Source organism: Schistocerca gregaria, chromosome 1, assembly GCF_023897955.1.
Source record: "Schistocerca gregaria isolate iqSchGreg1 chromosome 1, iqSchGreg1.2, whole genome shotgun sequence".
Lineage (NCBI taxonomy): Eukaryota > Metazoa > Arthropoda > Insecta > Orthoptera > Acrididae > Schistocerca > Schistocerca gregaria.
The window spans coordinates 1,040,262,682-1,040,278,392 of NC_064920.1; the positions used below are offsets into that span (position 1 = coordinate 1,040,262,682).

At 43.4% G+C, this 15,711-nt stretch overlaps 1 protein-coding gene across 1 annotated transcript in view; it reads left to right on the plus strand.

Moving 5' to 3' along the window:
- Window positions 1-15,711, plus strand: part of LOC126279803 (solute carrier organic anion transporter family member 74D-like) — a 104,787-nt gene that overhangs the window by 56,275 nt on the left and 32,801 nt on the right. The window contains exons 7-8 of the mRNA XM_049979707.1: window positions 7,640-7,787; window positions 9,446-9,639. Coding sequence (XP_049835664.1) covers window positions 7,640-7,787; window positions 9,446-9,639 — 342 coding nt within the window. The remainder of the gene's footprint in view (window positions 1-7,639; window positions 7,788-9,445; window positions 9,640-15,711) is intronic.

Here is a 15,711-nt window from a genome sequence, read left to right on the forward strand (position 1 = left end):
TCAGTAAAATTGTGCTGTAAAATTATTTTTCTCTCAGTTCGATCTATCAATATCATCTCCAGCATTTTACTGTAGCACCACATTTCAAAAGCTTCTACTCTCTTCTGATATGAACTGTTTATCGACCACGTTTCACTTCCGTACAATCTAGACGAATAGCTTCGGAAAAGATTTCCCAAACCTTAAATTTATGTTAAATATTAACAAATCCTTCATTTGCAGAAATGTGCTCTCTGTTATGGCCAACCTAAATTTTTTTGCGTCTCTACTTCGACAATCATCACTTATTTTGCTGCCCAAATAGCAAAAACTAATCTTTTACTTCTATTATCTCATTTCTTAATTTAATTCCCTCAGCATCGCTTGATAAATTTGACTACATCCCATTGTCCTTCTTTTACTTTTGTTGATGGTCATCTCATAATCTATTTTCACTATTTTCACTGTCCATTACCTTCAACTGCATTCCCAATTCCTTTTAGTCTCTGAGAGAATTTTAGTGTTATCAGGAATTGTCAATTTTTATTTCTTTCTCTGTACTTTAAATTCTTTTCCAAATTTCTCCTTAATTTCCTTTACTGTTTGCTCAATGTACAGACTGAGTAACTTCGGGGAAAAGTTACAAATCTGCTCGTTCCCTTATCAACCACTGCTTCCCTTTCATGTTGTTCGACTCTTATAGCTTCAGTCTGGTTTCAGTACAAGTCGTAAATATCCTTTCGCTCCTTGTATTTCGTCACTGTTACCTTCAAATTTCAAAGAATGTAGTCCAGTCAGCACCGTCAAAAGCCTTCTCCAAAGCCATAAATGCTATAAAAATAGGTTTATCCTTCCTCAGTCCATGTTCTAAGATAAGTTATATGGTCAGTATTGCCTCGCGTGTTAGTACATCTCTGACGTCGATATCTACTGGTCGTTCCATTCTTCTGCGTATATTTCCTGTCAGTATTTTGCTACAATGACTTATTAAACTGATAGCTCTCTAACATTCACCTCCTGCTATCTTTGTAATCGGAATTATTACATTCTTAAAATCTGAGGGTGATCCACCATTTTCACATATCTTGCACATCACGACAAGTAGTTTTGTCTTTGCGGGCTCTCTCAAGGATTCAGTAACTCTGGAGGAATGTTGTCTATTCGAAGGGACCTACTTTTCACTTTGCTCTTTCACTGCTCTGTCAAATTATTCTCGAAGTACCTCCCGTCTCCTCTTCATATATTTCCTCTTCCATTTTCATAATATTGCGGCCGGCCGAGCGGTTCTAGGCGCTTCAGTCCGGAACCGCGTGACTGCTACGGTCGCAGGTTCGAATCCTGGTCGCAGGTTCGAATCCTGCCTCGGGCATTGATGTGTGTGATGTCCTTAGGTTAGTTAGATTTAAGTAGTGATAAGTTCTAGGGGACTGATGACCTCAAATGTTAAGTACCATAGTGCTCAGAGCCATTTGAACCATAAACACGGGATCCCGTAGCAGTAACATCCGTCGGAATTTGGCTCTTTGTAACAGATTTCGACGGCCTGAAATTACTACCTTAACATAAATCTAAATCGTCATAACAGAATTCAAAAATGGTTCAAATGGCTCTGAGAACTATGGGACTTAACATCTGAGGTCATCAGTCCCCTATAACTTAGAACTACTTAAGCCTAACTAACCTAAGGATGACACACACATCCATGCCCGAGGCAGGATTCGAACCTGTGACCGTAGCGGTAGCGCGGTTCCAGACTGAAGCGCCTAGAACCGCTTGGCCACTTCGGCCGGCTAATAGAATTCATGGTGCTCAGCTACTGAAGATTTAATGTTTTGCTTCAGACGAGTGGTGTGTTCATAACATTTAATACGATCTATTGTTATTGTTTGGAGAGCTCATTACGCACGAGCACAGCTCGCGAAATGCAACGTGCCGGGTTCTAGTACCGGTCTGACAAACATTCGCTATTCGTGGGGAAACTTTTTCCTACTTTTCTGAAAAATGAATATTGTACATCTACATCTACATGACTACTCTGCAATTCACATTTAAGTGCTTGGCAGAGGGTTCATCGAACCACAATCATACTATCTCTCTACTATTCCACTCCCGAACAGCGCGCGGGAAAAACGAATACCTAAACCTTTCTGTTCGAGCTCTGATTTCTCTTATTTTATTTTGATGATCATTCCTACCTATGTAGGTTGGGCTCAACAAAATATTTTCGCATTCGGAAGAGAAAGTCGGTGACTGAAATTTCGTAAAAAGGTCTCGCCGCGACGAGAAACGTCTTTGCTGTAATGACTTCCATCCCAACTCGTGTATCATATCTGCCACACTCTCTCCCCTATCACGTGATAATACAAAACGAGCTGCCCTTTTTTGCACCCTTTCGATGTCCTCCGTCAATCCCACCTGGTAAGGATCCCACACCGCGCAGCAATATTCTAACAGAGGACGAACGAGTGTAGTGTAAGCTGTCTCTTTAGTGGACTTGTTGCACCTTCTAAGTGTCCTGCGAATGAAACGCAACCTTTGCTCTCGCCTTCCCCACAATATTATCTATGTGGTCCTTCCAACTGAAGTTGTTCGTAATTTTAACACCAAGGTACTTAGTTGAATTGACAGCCTTGAGAATAGTACTATTTATCGAGTAATCGAATTCCAACGGATTTCTTTTGGAACTCATGTGGATCACCTCACACTTTTCGTTATTTAGCGTCAACTGCCACATGCCACACCATACAGCAATCTTTTCTAAATCGGTTTGCAACTGATACTGGTCTTCGGATGACCTTACTAGACGGTAAATTACAGCATCATCTGCGAACAATCTAAGAGAACTGCTCAGATTGTCACTCAGGTCATTTATATAGATCAGGAACAGTTGAGGTCCCAGGACGCTTCCCTGGGGAACACCTGATATGACTTCAGTTTTACTCGATGATTTGCCGTCTATTACTACGAACTGCGACCTTCCTGACAGGAAATCACGAATCCAGTCACACAACTGAGACGATACCCCATAGGTCCGCAGCTTGATTAGAAGTCGCTTGTGAGGAATGGTGTCAAAAGCTTTCCGGAAATCTAGAAATACGGAATCAACTTGAGATCCCCTGTCGATAGCGGCCATTACTTCGTGCGAATAAAGAGCTAGCTGCGTTGCACAAGAACGATGTTTTCTGAAGCCATGCTGATAACGTGTCAATAGATCGTTCCCTTCGAGGTGATTCATAATGTTTGAATACAGTATATGCTCCAAAACCCTACTGCAAACCGACGTCAATGATATAGGTCTGTAGTTAAATGGATTACTCCTACTACCCTTCTTGAACACTGGTGCGATCTGCGCAATTTTCCAATCTGTAGGTACAGATCTATCGGTGAGCGAGCGGTTGTATATGAGTGCTAAGTAGGAAGCTATAGTATCAGCGTAATCTGAAAGGAACCTAATCGGTATACAATCTGGGCCTGAAGACTTGCCCGTATCAAGCGATTTGAGTTGCTTCGCAACCCCTAAGGTATCTACTTCTAAGAAACTCATGCTAGCAGATGTTCGTGTTTCAAATTCTGGAATATTCCATTCGTCTTCCCTGGTGAAGGAATTTCGGAAAACTGCGTTCAATAACTCCGCTTTAGCGGCACAGTCGTCGGTAACAGAACCATCGACACTGCGCAGCGAAGGTATTGACTGCGTCTTGCCGCTTGTGTACTTCACATACGACCAGAATTTCTTCGGATTTTCTACAAAAATTTCGAGACAGTGTTTCGTTGTGGAACCTATTAAAGGCATCTCGCATCTAAGTCCGTACCAAATTTCGCGCGTCTGTAAATTTTAGCCCATCTTCGGGATTTTGCGTTCTTCTGAACATCGCATGCTTTTTCCGTTGCCTCTGCAACAGCGTTCGGACCTTTTTTGTGTACCACGGGGGATCCGTTCCATCTCTTACCAATTTATGAGGTATGAATCTCTCAATTGCTGTTGCTACTATATCTTTGAATTTGAGCCACATCTTGTCTACATTTGCATAGTCAGTTCGGAACGAATGGAAATTGTCTTTTAGGAAGGCTTCTAGTGACACTTTATCCGCTTTTTAAATAAAATTATTTTGCGTTTGTTTCTGATGGATTTGGAAGAAACCGTATTGAACCTAGCTACAACGACCTTGTGATCACTAATCCCTGTATCAGTCATGATACTCTCTATCAGCTCTGGATTGTTTGTGGCTAAGAGGTCAAGTGTGTTTTCGCAACCATTTACAATTCGCGTGGGTTCGTGGACTAACTGCTCGAAATAATTTTCGGAGAAAGCATTTAGGACAATCTCGGAAGATGTTTTCTGCCTACCACCGGTTTTGAACAAGTATTTTTGCCAACATATCGAGGGTAGGTTGAAGTCCCCACCAACTATAACCGTATGAGTGGGGTATTTATTTGTTACGAGACTCAAACTTTCTCTGAACTGTTCCGCAACTATATCATCGGAGTCTGAGGGTCGGTAGAAGGAGCCAATTATTAACTTAATTCGGCTGTTAAGTATAACCTCCACCCATACCAATTCGTACGGAGTATCTTCTACGACTTCACTACAAGATAAACCACTACTGACAGACACAAACACTCCACCACCAATTCTGCCTAATCTATCTTTCCTGAACACCGTCTGAGACTTCGTACAAATTTCTGCAGAACTTATTTCAGGCTTTAGCCAGCTTTCTGTACCTATAACGATATCAACTTCTGTGCTTTCTATTAGCGCTTGAAGCTCAGGAACTTTTCCAGCGCAACTACAACAATTTACAACTATAATTCCGACTGTTCCTTGATCCAAGCACGTCCTGTATTTCCCATGCACCCTTTGACATTGCAGCCCACCCCGTACTTTCCCGAGGCCTTCTAACCTAAAAAACCGCCCAGTCCACGCCACACAGCCTCCGCTACCCGTGTAGCCGCCAGCTGAGTGTAGTGAACTCCTGACCTATTCAGCGGAACCCGAAACCCCACCACCCTATGGCGCAAGTCAAGGAATCTGCAGCCAACACGGTAGCAAAACCGTCTGAGCCTCTGATTCAGACCCATCACCCGGCTCTGCACCAAAGGTCCGCAGTCGGTTCTGTCGACGATGCTGCAGATGGTGAGCTCTGCCTTCATCTCATAAGCAAGACCGGCAGCCTTCACCAAATCAGATAGCCGCTGGAATCCAGAGAGAATTTCCTCAGATCCAAAGCGACACACGTCATTAGTGCCGACATGTGCCACCACCTGCAGGTGGCTGCACCCTGTGCTCTTCATGGCATCCGGAAGGACCCTTTCCACATCAGGAATGACTCCTCCCGGAATGCACACGGAGTGCACACTGGATTTCTTCCCCTCCTTAGCCGCCGTATCCCTAAGGGGCCCCATTACGAGCCTATCATTGGAGCTCCCAACTACCAGTAAGCCACCCTCTGCGATTGCCCGGACCTTGAAGGCTGAGAATGATCCTCTGAAACAGGGCAGGCAGCTGCATCTGGCTCAGCCAGAGACAGTGCCTGAAACCGGTTCGTCAGACGCACCGGGGAGGCTTTCTGATCAGCCTCCACGGACACCTTTCGCTGCCTGCCACGCCTTGGAACAACCTCCCAATCAACCACAGGCGAGGGCTCAGTCCCACTGCGGGCAGCAACCGGGGCAACCACAGCGGCAGACCGATCTGGGGACAGACGGGACGAGGTTGACATCCCCGTGATACCCAAGTCCGGCTCCTCACAGTGGTGCCCATTGGCAACAGCCTCAAGCTGCGCGACCGAAGTCAGCGCCGATTGCAGCTGTGAGCGAAGGGATGCCAAGTCAGCCCTCATCCGAACACAGCAATTGCAGTCCCTGTCCATTATAATCGATGCTGAACAACAGTTACTGAAACACGAGTCCGTGCCTAGATAACGCAAGCGAAACACACAAAGAATGTATCAACTAACCTGTACAAATGCCTAACGACTGCGCTACAATCTGCTGAATTTACGATTACAGTAACTAAAACTCGAAATTGCACCTCCTATACGAAACTCACACGCAATTTAAGTAAGAATCTACCAAGTAAACACTAAAGCGCAATGCTACAACTGTCAAATACTATAATACGCCCGAAATATGAATTAAACAATACAAGTACCCAAAAACACGCAAATAAATTAATTAAACTATCTAACAAATAAGTAAGTTAGGGTTATACGACTTGCTGCTGCAGCTGCTTATCCAACGGCGGCAGGGAGCACACTGGCTGTGACCAACCGACACTGGCTGTTCAAAACAAAAACAGAAGACAGACACATTCCAGATGGTTCCTCCAAAGGATTTCACTTATCCGGCCCACCACCTCCGTATGACCTCTAATTGAAGCTACTGTCCCGCCAGATCCTAAATAACGTCAAGAAAGTACGATCGGGCTCGAGGAAACGTGAAGCTTACTCTTTGGAATCTCATATTTCAGGGTCGATTAAGATCAAAATAATTGTCAGTTTTTATTGGTGGTAGCTGTATTTACATAAGGTTAATTCAGTGCATAGCAGTTAAGTGAATTATTTTCATTATATCGATTGGTCATAACTTTTATGATTCTCATTTGGTGTCGGAACAAGTATATGTTGTATACAATAGGTCTCCCGCGACAGACTCGTGAACTACGGTTATTGTTGTTGTTGTCTTCAGTCGAAAGACTGCTAAACCGGTGCATAATAAGAAAGTAATGTAGCTGGTAAGTTTATGACTAGAAACCCGAATACGTGCTGTTTCAAATCATTGCAATGACAACTTAAGTTGACGATTGTCAAAATGATCCCAAAGCACAAATACATGTATCCTATTGAATACTGTTGTGTCCGTTTCAGTGAATTACACACTCGTAACACAATTAGTTAAACTTCAATAACTTTAGGAAATAATGTATACCCCAAATTACCATCAACTTGGGCTTCATGCCTACACTATAGATGTTATTCACTGGATTCAATAGGCATCAACGTGATCATCATAAATAACGTAACGTTCTCTGTAGACAACTGAGTTATACACCGACTGTCTAGAAAGTTCCAAGAGTGGCTTTATTTGTGGCGTATGAGAAACATGTACGCAGTGACTACGTGAGCTAATAGTTGTAAACAAAGGATGTGGATTCAACCAGTCAGTTGCGAACAAGCAGTGTTCAGCAGTGGACGTGCGACCGTAGTGTGTCAAAGCTGTTGTGTCAGAAATCGCGATGGAGTAACGTCTCTAAATTTAGAGTTTAAGACACTCTTCAGAAGGTTTTCAAGCAGAGAAAAGTGTGTGCAAGTTTTGTCACCTTGATTTCCGCACAAAAAGAAAGACGCGTGGACGCCTACCGCGACTTGACTGATATGCGGAACGCAAACGGTTGATTTGTGAAGTAAATTGTCACGGGTGACGAAATTTGGGGTAATCATTACGAACCTTCCACAAAACGATGAAGTAAGGATCAACGATCTGACAAAGAACGGCTTCTCTGGCAGTTTCACGTGGCTTAATGACCGTTTTGTGCATTGTACACGAGAAGCATTAAAACCGTCATATTAACTTATCCCTATTTTTTATTAATCCAGTCTCGAAACCCTTTTGGACTTACGGGGTTATGTGGGCAGGCTTTTAAGCGGGACGCTGTTGGCAGGCTGTCGACGCTGACGGAGTGCAACGCGGCGTGCCGCTGCGACTACGTCACTTACTCCCCCGTCTGCACCGCCGACGGCCGCACCAGCTTCGTGTCCGCCTGCCACGCCGGCTGCCTCTCCTCCTACGTCAACGATAACGGCACCAGGGTGAGTCCCGCACACCGCTGATCGCTGCCGGATGCCTCTATCTATGCACATGTCTTTAATGACAAGAATTTGTAGTCGCACTGGTTTGACATCTCCTTCTTTCGCCTCCTCTCTCCTGGTGAACTCTCCAACTTTTCAAGTCCTTTACTGCCTGCGTCTGCAGTTGTGCGTTGTACACACTATCTCGACGCCGAAGAAACGAGACTGCCCGTTTAACTGAGAAATTACAAGGAAGAGCAGAAAAAATTACCACCGCAAGAATGAAATCCTCCTCGTGGTGTTTCGGGCACGTGATGTGGTAAGCAGAACAGGTGCGAATGGGGAATCATCCTAGCGTCTACATGGGCCGCATATAGTGAAATCTACCGACATAAGCGACTCCGGCAAAGGGTAGATCGTCATGGCACGGGGCCTACAAACAACCTTCTCGGCTACTGGCGTGCTTCTGTCGTAAGCGTCTCTGTAAAGTGGTTGAAAGCACAAGTATCTTCTGAGATACTCCGTTACGCGCATGTTTTTGAACGTGGAGATCCATAGCAGATCACCCCTACGTATTCCAAAGACCCAACGACATCAACAATTACGATTGCTCTGGACACGAGATCATTAATACTGGACAGTGAATCAATGGAAACATGTTGCCTGGTACGATGAACCACTTTTATTGTTACTCTAGGCCCATGGTCGTGTCCGCATATGCCGTCAATCATGTCACAGGCTGCCCGAAACATCCACCGCACCACAGACGTAGGGAGTTACATGTTCGTGTTTGGGCTTCCGTGGGACATTTGGTAGTACTCGAGGGCACCATGGCGGCGATGAATTACAGGAGCTTTTTCGTTAGGCTTGATGTGTTCCCCGACGACGATGATATCTTCCAGCAGAGGAACTGTCCTTGTCACAAGGCCATAATCGTGCAGCTCTGATTTGAGTAGCATGATACAGAACTCACGCTGATGTCTTGGCCACAAAGCTCGCATGATCTGTATCAGCTAGGCCACATCTGGGACATTATCCAGCGCTGGTTCTGCGCGCACAGACCGCCGACCTCATATGTTACCTAAACTGCGTGACCTATGCGTAAACATCTGATTCCGCATACTTCCAGAAACCTATCAGGGACCTGTCGAATCATTGCCACCCAGAACCGCTGCTGTAACGCTTTCCAAAGCTGGACCAACATCCTTTTAAGCATATTTCGGCTCATCAAGGTGTTTGTCGTGGTGTAGGAGTGACATGTGAAAGTTGTGCATATAATTTTCACCATTTCTGCTTACCGGTTTCTTATGAGCTCGTTTACGAATGATATTTCGAGAAATAATGTGGAAGATCAGTGTCTCCAGTCAAAGGATTTTCTTATTATCACAGAGAACTCGCCGTCGATCCTAAGGTTCTTCCTGTTGGCTCCGATAACAACTTTCACTGATCGATAAAGAAGCATAAAACGAATAAAGCTAAAGAAAAGTGTTTACCTCTATAATCACTGTACCCTTCAACCAACTGTGTACCGTGTTAGCACCAGAAAGAAAACGATAAACACAACACCGTATAAATGTTTGTAGCTAGGCATCATTTCTGTTTCTAGTTTACAATGTTTCTTGGAGGAAAAGAATTTGTGATGCCTTCAGTCGTAGATAAGCTCGTAATGTCCTCCGCAGGTGTTCAGTGACTGCTCGTGCGTGCCGCGTGTCGGCGTCAACGGCTCGCTGATCGCCGAGAGCGGGGGCGAGGTGCTGCAGGGGGCGTGCCCCGTCGACTGCATGCGGCCCTTCATCATCTTCCTGTGCACCGTCTGCCTACTCAAGTTCGTCGGATCGACCGGACGCGCCTCCAACTTCCTCGTCTCCGTCAGGTAAGCCACGATACGAGGTCATTGGCAAAATGATGACTGATGCTCAGTCGAGTGAATAGCTAGCTGACGTTTGGGAGAGACGGCACTGTAGCTGCCAGACTAATGCAAATTATATAATTTATATTTATGACGTCACGGCAGTGAGATGCATGAAAATCTAACTTTTGCTTAAAGTAGAGCGCGGTAAAACTTCAACAGCAAGGATGACATCTTAAATGATTACTTCTTATTACTACCTCACTATGCAACACAGTTCGCACAGAGGGTCTCCATATACTACTGAATGTGCCTGCAAAACTGTATCATTTTACGACACGCAGTTCAGGATAAAATGTAGAGATGTGTGAAAAACTACCTCTTGCTTAAAATGGGGCGTAAATTGCGCAGACCATGTTAACCATATGTTTCATAATGAGCACACTTAACGACTTTGTACTTCAATTTTAAACATTATTTCAGACATTTTATAAACTCTTTCTCACTTACATACTTTACGTCAAATGTTCAACACATTAACTCATTTGTAAAGTAATCTTGTAGCTATTTCATAAATGGGAGTTCGAATCTTTAAAGAATCTGGGGGAGTACTTCAACGTTTGTAAAAAGTGCAAGAATTACAAATGTTTCTGGTCGAACATTATTGTTGTTGTTCCTGCCCCCCCCCCCTCCTACGATTTTTACCCCATACACTTCCATCCAGTATTAAACTGGTGATCCCTTCATATGTCTCAACGTGTCCTATCAACCGATCCCTTTTTCTCGTCAAGTTGTGCCACAAATTTCTCGTCTCCCCAACTATATTCAGTACTTCCTCATTAGTTACGTGATCGACCCATCTAATCTTCAGCATTCTTCTGTAGTACCGCATTTCGAACGCTTCAATTCTGTTTTACCTATTTGTTGTCCATGTTTCACTTAAATATATGGCTGCACTATAGAAAAATTCCTTCAGAAAAGACTTCCTAACACTGAAATCTATATTCGACGAGCCGGCCGTATGTGGACGACCGGTTCTAGGCGCTTCAGTCCGTAACCACGCGGCTGCTACGGTCCCATGTTCGAATCCTGTCTCAGGCATGGGTGTTTGTGATGTCTTTAGGTCTTAGAGCCATTTGAGCAATTTTATATGCGATGTTAACAGATTTCTCTTCTTCATAAATGCTTTTCTTACCATTGCCAGTCTACATTGTATGTCTTCTCTACTTCGGCCGTCATCAGTTATTTTGCTGCCCAAGTAGCAAAACTCATCTACTACTTTAAGTGACTCATTTTCTAATCTGATTCTTAGCATCACTTGATTTAATTAACTACGATCCATTACCCTTGTTTTGCATTTGTTGATTTTCATCTTAATGTCCTCCTTTCAAAACACTGTACATTCCCTCCAACTGCTCTTCCAGGTCCTTTGCTGTCTCTGAGAGAAATGCAATGTCATCGCCAAACCTTGAAGTTTTTATATCATCTCCAGGAACCTTAATTCCTACTCCAAAATTTTCTTTGGTTTCCTTCACTACTACTCCAACGTACAGACTGAATAACAGCGGAGAGAGGCTACAACCCGTCGGACATTACACTACAAATTAGCAACACTACAAAATTTAATTTTCTAAGTTTTCAAAAGTTCATGTGGGCTGCACCTGTGGTCTAGGGACAGCGTCTTTTATTATTAATCGAAACGTTCTCGGTTCTGGGTCCGAAACCACCCACGGCTTAACTCTTGATTAGTAATTTGAACTGGTGGCCGAAGACTTCCGGCATAACAAGTCACCCTCATTCTGCCAAAGGCCTTTTTGAAAGAGGGCGGAGGAGCGGACAAGGGTTCAGGGCACTCTCTTATCCTTGGGGTGGAAAACTGCCCCTAAAGGCGGAAGAATGAGCAGTGATCAACGGTATGAAGATGCAGAGGGCAATGGAAATCACTGCATTAAAGACTCATAACGTATATCGACAGGACATATGATCTACAATTGAAAAAAAACTGTCATGGTGATCTCTCCATTGGCAAAAGATTCCGGAATAGTCCCCCACTCCGATCTCCGGGAGGGGACTGACAAGGGATCGGTGACCATGAGAAAAAGATTGCATAACCAACGAAAGGATAACGTTCTACGGGCCAGTGGTTGAAATGCCAGAAGGACAGCTAGAAAATCTGAAAAGGGAAAGCCAAAGGGTCAGTCTAGATGTAGTAGAACTTACCGAAGTGAAATGGAAAGAAGACAATGATTTCTGGTCAGATGACTACAGGGTAATATCAACAGCAGCAGAAATTGGTATAACGAGAGTAGGACTCCTTATAAATAGGAAGGTAGGCCAGAGAGTGTGTTACTGTGAACAGTCCAATGATAGGGTTGTTCTTATTAGTATCGACAGCAAGCCAACACCAACAACGATAGTTCAGGTGTACACGCCCACGTCGCAAGCTGAAGATGAAGAGATAGAGAAGCTATATGAGGATACTGAAAGTGTAATACAGTACACAAATGGAGATAAAAATGTAATAGTCATGGGTGACTGGAATGAAGTTGTAAGGGAAGGAGAAGAAGGAAAGGTTACAGGAGAATATGGACTTGGGACAAGGAACGAGAGAGGAGAGTAAATTTCAGCTAGTAATAGTGAATACTCTGTTCAAAAATCACAAGGGGAGGAGGTATACTTGGAAAAGGCCGGATGATACGAGAAGATTTCAGTTATATTACATCATGGCCAGACAGAGATTCAGAAGTCAGATACTGGATTGTAAGACGTACCCAGGAACAAATATGGACTCAGATCACAATATCGTAGTGACGAAGAAGAGGCTGAAGTTTAAGAGATTAGTCAGATAGAAGTGGAAAACGGAAGCACTAAGAAATGACGGCATACGATTGAATTTCTCTAAGGCTAAAGTTACAACAATAAGGAACAGCTCAATAGGCAGTACAGTTGAAGAGGAACGGACATCTCTAAAACAGGCAATCACAGAAGTTTGAAAGAAAAATATAGGTACCAATAAGATAACTGTGAAGAAACCATCGGTAACAGAACAAATACATCAGCTGATCGATGAAAGAATGTTCAGGGAATTCATAAATACAGTAATACAAGTCGCAGAAGAATGAAATAAATAGGAGGTGCAGGGAAACTAAGACGACGTGGCTCCAGGAAAAATGTGCAGAATTCGAAAAAGAAATGATTGTCGAAATGACTGACTTAGCATACAGGACAGTCAAAACAAGCTTCGATGAAATTAAAAGCAAAGGTGGCAACATTAAGAGTGCAATGGGAATTACACTGTTAAATGCAGAAGAGATAGCGGATAGGTGGAAAGAATACATCGAAGGCCTCCTATGACTGAATATTTGTCTGATGCAATTTAAAAAAATAAAAAAAGGAAGACTCGACTTAGAATAGGTAGTCGATCCAATACGAATATCAGGATTTAAGAGATCTTTGGAAGACTAAAGTTTAAATAAGACAGAATGGATAGATAACATTCCATCAGAATTTATAAAATCATTGGGGGAAGTGGTAACGATACGATTATTCACGTTGGTGTGTAGAATGTATGAGTCTGGCAAATACCATCCGACTTTCGGAAGAACAGCATCCCCACAATTCCGAAGACTCCAAGAGCTGGAAAGTGCAAGAATAATCGCACAAGCAGCTTAATTGCTCGTGCATCCAAGTTAGCGACAAGAATAATATGCAGAAGAATGGATAAGAAAATTGAGGACGTGTTAGATGACGATCAGTTTGGCTTTAGGAAAGGTAAAGGAACCAGAGAGGCAATTGTAATGTTGGGGTTGATAATGGAAGCAAGATTAAAGAGAAAGCAAGACACATCTATTCGATTTGTCGATCTAGAAGAAGCATTCGGCAATGTGCAATGGTTCAAGATGTTCGTAATTCTGAGAAAAATAGGGATAAGCTACGGGGAATAACTGGTAATATACAATATGTACGAGAGTCAAGAAGGAATAATAAGAGTGGACGACCAAGAACGACGACGATGTAAGACAAGGATGTAGTCTTTCGCCCCTGCTGTTCAATCTGTTCATCGAAGAAACAATGATGGGAATAAAAGAAAGATTAAGGAATGGAATCAAAATTCAAGATGAAAGGGTGTCAATGATAGGATTCGCTGATAACTTCGCTACTCTGAGTGAAAGCGAAGAAGATGATGATGTTTGGTTTGTGGGGCGCTTAACTGCTCGGTGATCAGCGCCCTTACAAAATCCAAATTTTTATACAGCCCAAACTAGCCACTGTCGCAATTAACGCGGATGATGAAATGATGAGGACAATACAAACATCCAGTCCCCGGGCAGAGAAAATCCCCATTCATTTTCGTTCGTTGCATCTGCTCGGGGCGGACGTTGCAAGACTACCGTTTCAGTTTGTCGTTGATCCATTAACTCAGTTTTTTATTACAGAGGGCAGCTAACCCTCTGACCGAAGTAGATGAAGTTAAGGAATTCTGCTACCTAGGCAGTAAAATAACCAATAACGGACAGAGCAAGGAGGACATCAAAAGCAGACCATCAATATCAAAAAGGGCATTCCTGGCCAAGAGAAGTCTACTAATATCGAATATCAGCCTTAATTTGAGGAAGAATTATCTGAGAATGTACGTCTGGAGTACACCATTGTATGGTAGTGAAACATGGACTGTGGGAAAACCAGAACAGGAGAGACTCGAAGCACTTGAGATGTGGTGCTACAGACGAATGTTGAAATTTAGATGGACTGATCATGTAAGGGATGAGGAGGTTCTGCGCAGAATCGGAGAGGAAAGGAGTATGTGGGAGACACTGACAAGGAGAAGGCACAGGATGGTAGGACATCTATTAAGACATCAGGAAATGACTGCCACGGTGCTAGAGGGAGCTGTAGAAGGCAAAAACTGTAGAGGAAGACAGAAATTAGAATACATCCAGCAAATAATTGAGGACGTAGGTTGCAAATTCTATTCTGAAATGAAGAGGTTGGTACAGGAGATGAATCCGTGGCGGACCGCAACAAACCAGTCAGAAGACTGATGACTCAAAAGAAAGTGAATATGATCTCAGATTTTGAAAATTTAGTTTCACGAGAAGTCACAACTAACTGTAATCACAGTCTGTAAATACTGTTATTTAATTTAAGATCAACCTATACTGTAGTGACTAGACGAATGCAAAAGGGGTGAACTACTTCTAAACTGTGCTACACATAGCAGACCTGAGAACGAGTACGTAAAGCCATTTACTTAATTTCGATGCCTGCACTTTATGTGGTCCCTATCAAGTCTGCTACAAGTAGTTAATTTACTTTAGAACCCTTTTGCATTCCTCGAGTCATTACAATATCGGTAGCTCTTTAATTTAATGATATTATTTACGGACCTTTTATAATCGGTTAATTTCACAGTATATTGACGCCTGCTGCTCTTCAAAGGGACCTGTAAGGCCGAGATTGGTCAATCGTGTAAGATGTAATAAAGTGGACACTTATCAACAGCAGCCGAGGTGGTATCCTTCAAAATGTCTTTTAAGAAATATAAGGTTGTGATACCCAACACGAAGAAAATAAACTGAAATAATCTTCCAGCATTTGTAAAGCGAGAGTGGCGTGGCATACTACAAAACTGATACATACATTTCCGACGCAGCGAACTTTTAGTCGATCGGTCTAAGGCGCTGCAGTCATGTACTGTGGGGCTGGTCCCGGCGGAGGTTCGACTCCTCCCTCGGGCATGGGTGTGTGTGTTTGTCCTTAGGATAATTTAAGTAGTGTGTAAGCTTAGAGACTGATGACCTTAGCAGTTCCATAAGATTTCACACACATTTGAACATTGAACTTTTAGACCTAAATTGAACACGAAACGACACTGAATCGCAGTCGCTTGGTCTGGCCGTGTAGGGTATGTTACTATGGAGCGACACCATGCAGCTCGGTTCATAGCAGGCGTGTGTGCGTGATTTTGTAAAGTGTATGCCAAGTGTGCTATGGTGGATTATTGTGGACCCAATGATAACGAGATTTTGGCGACACTGATGCTATGACACAGGGGGATAGGACGCCTACCTTCTCTTTTGAAACCGGCTGCGACTG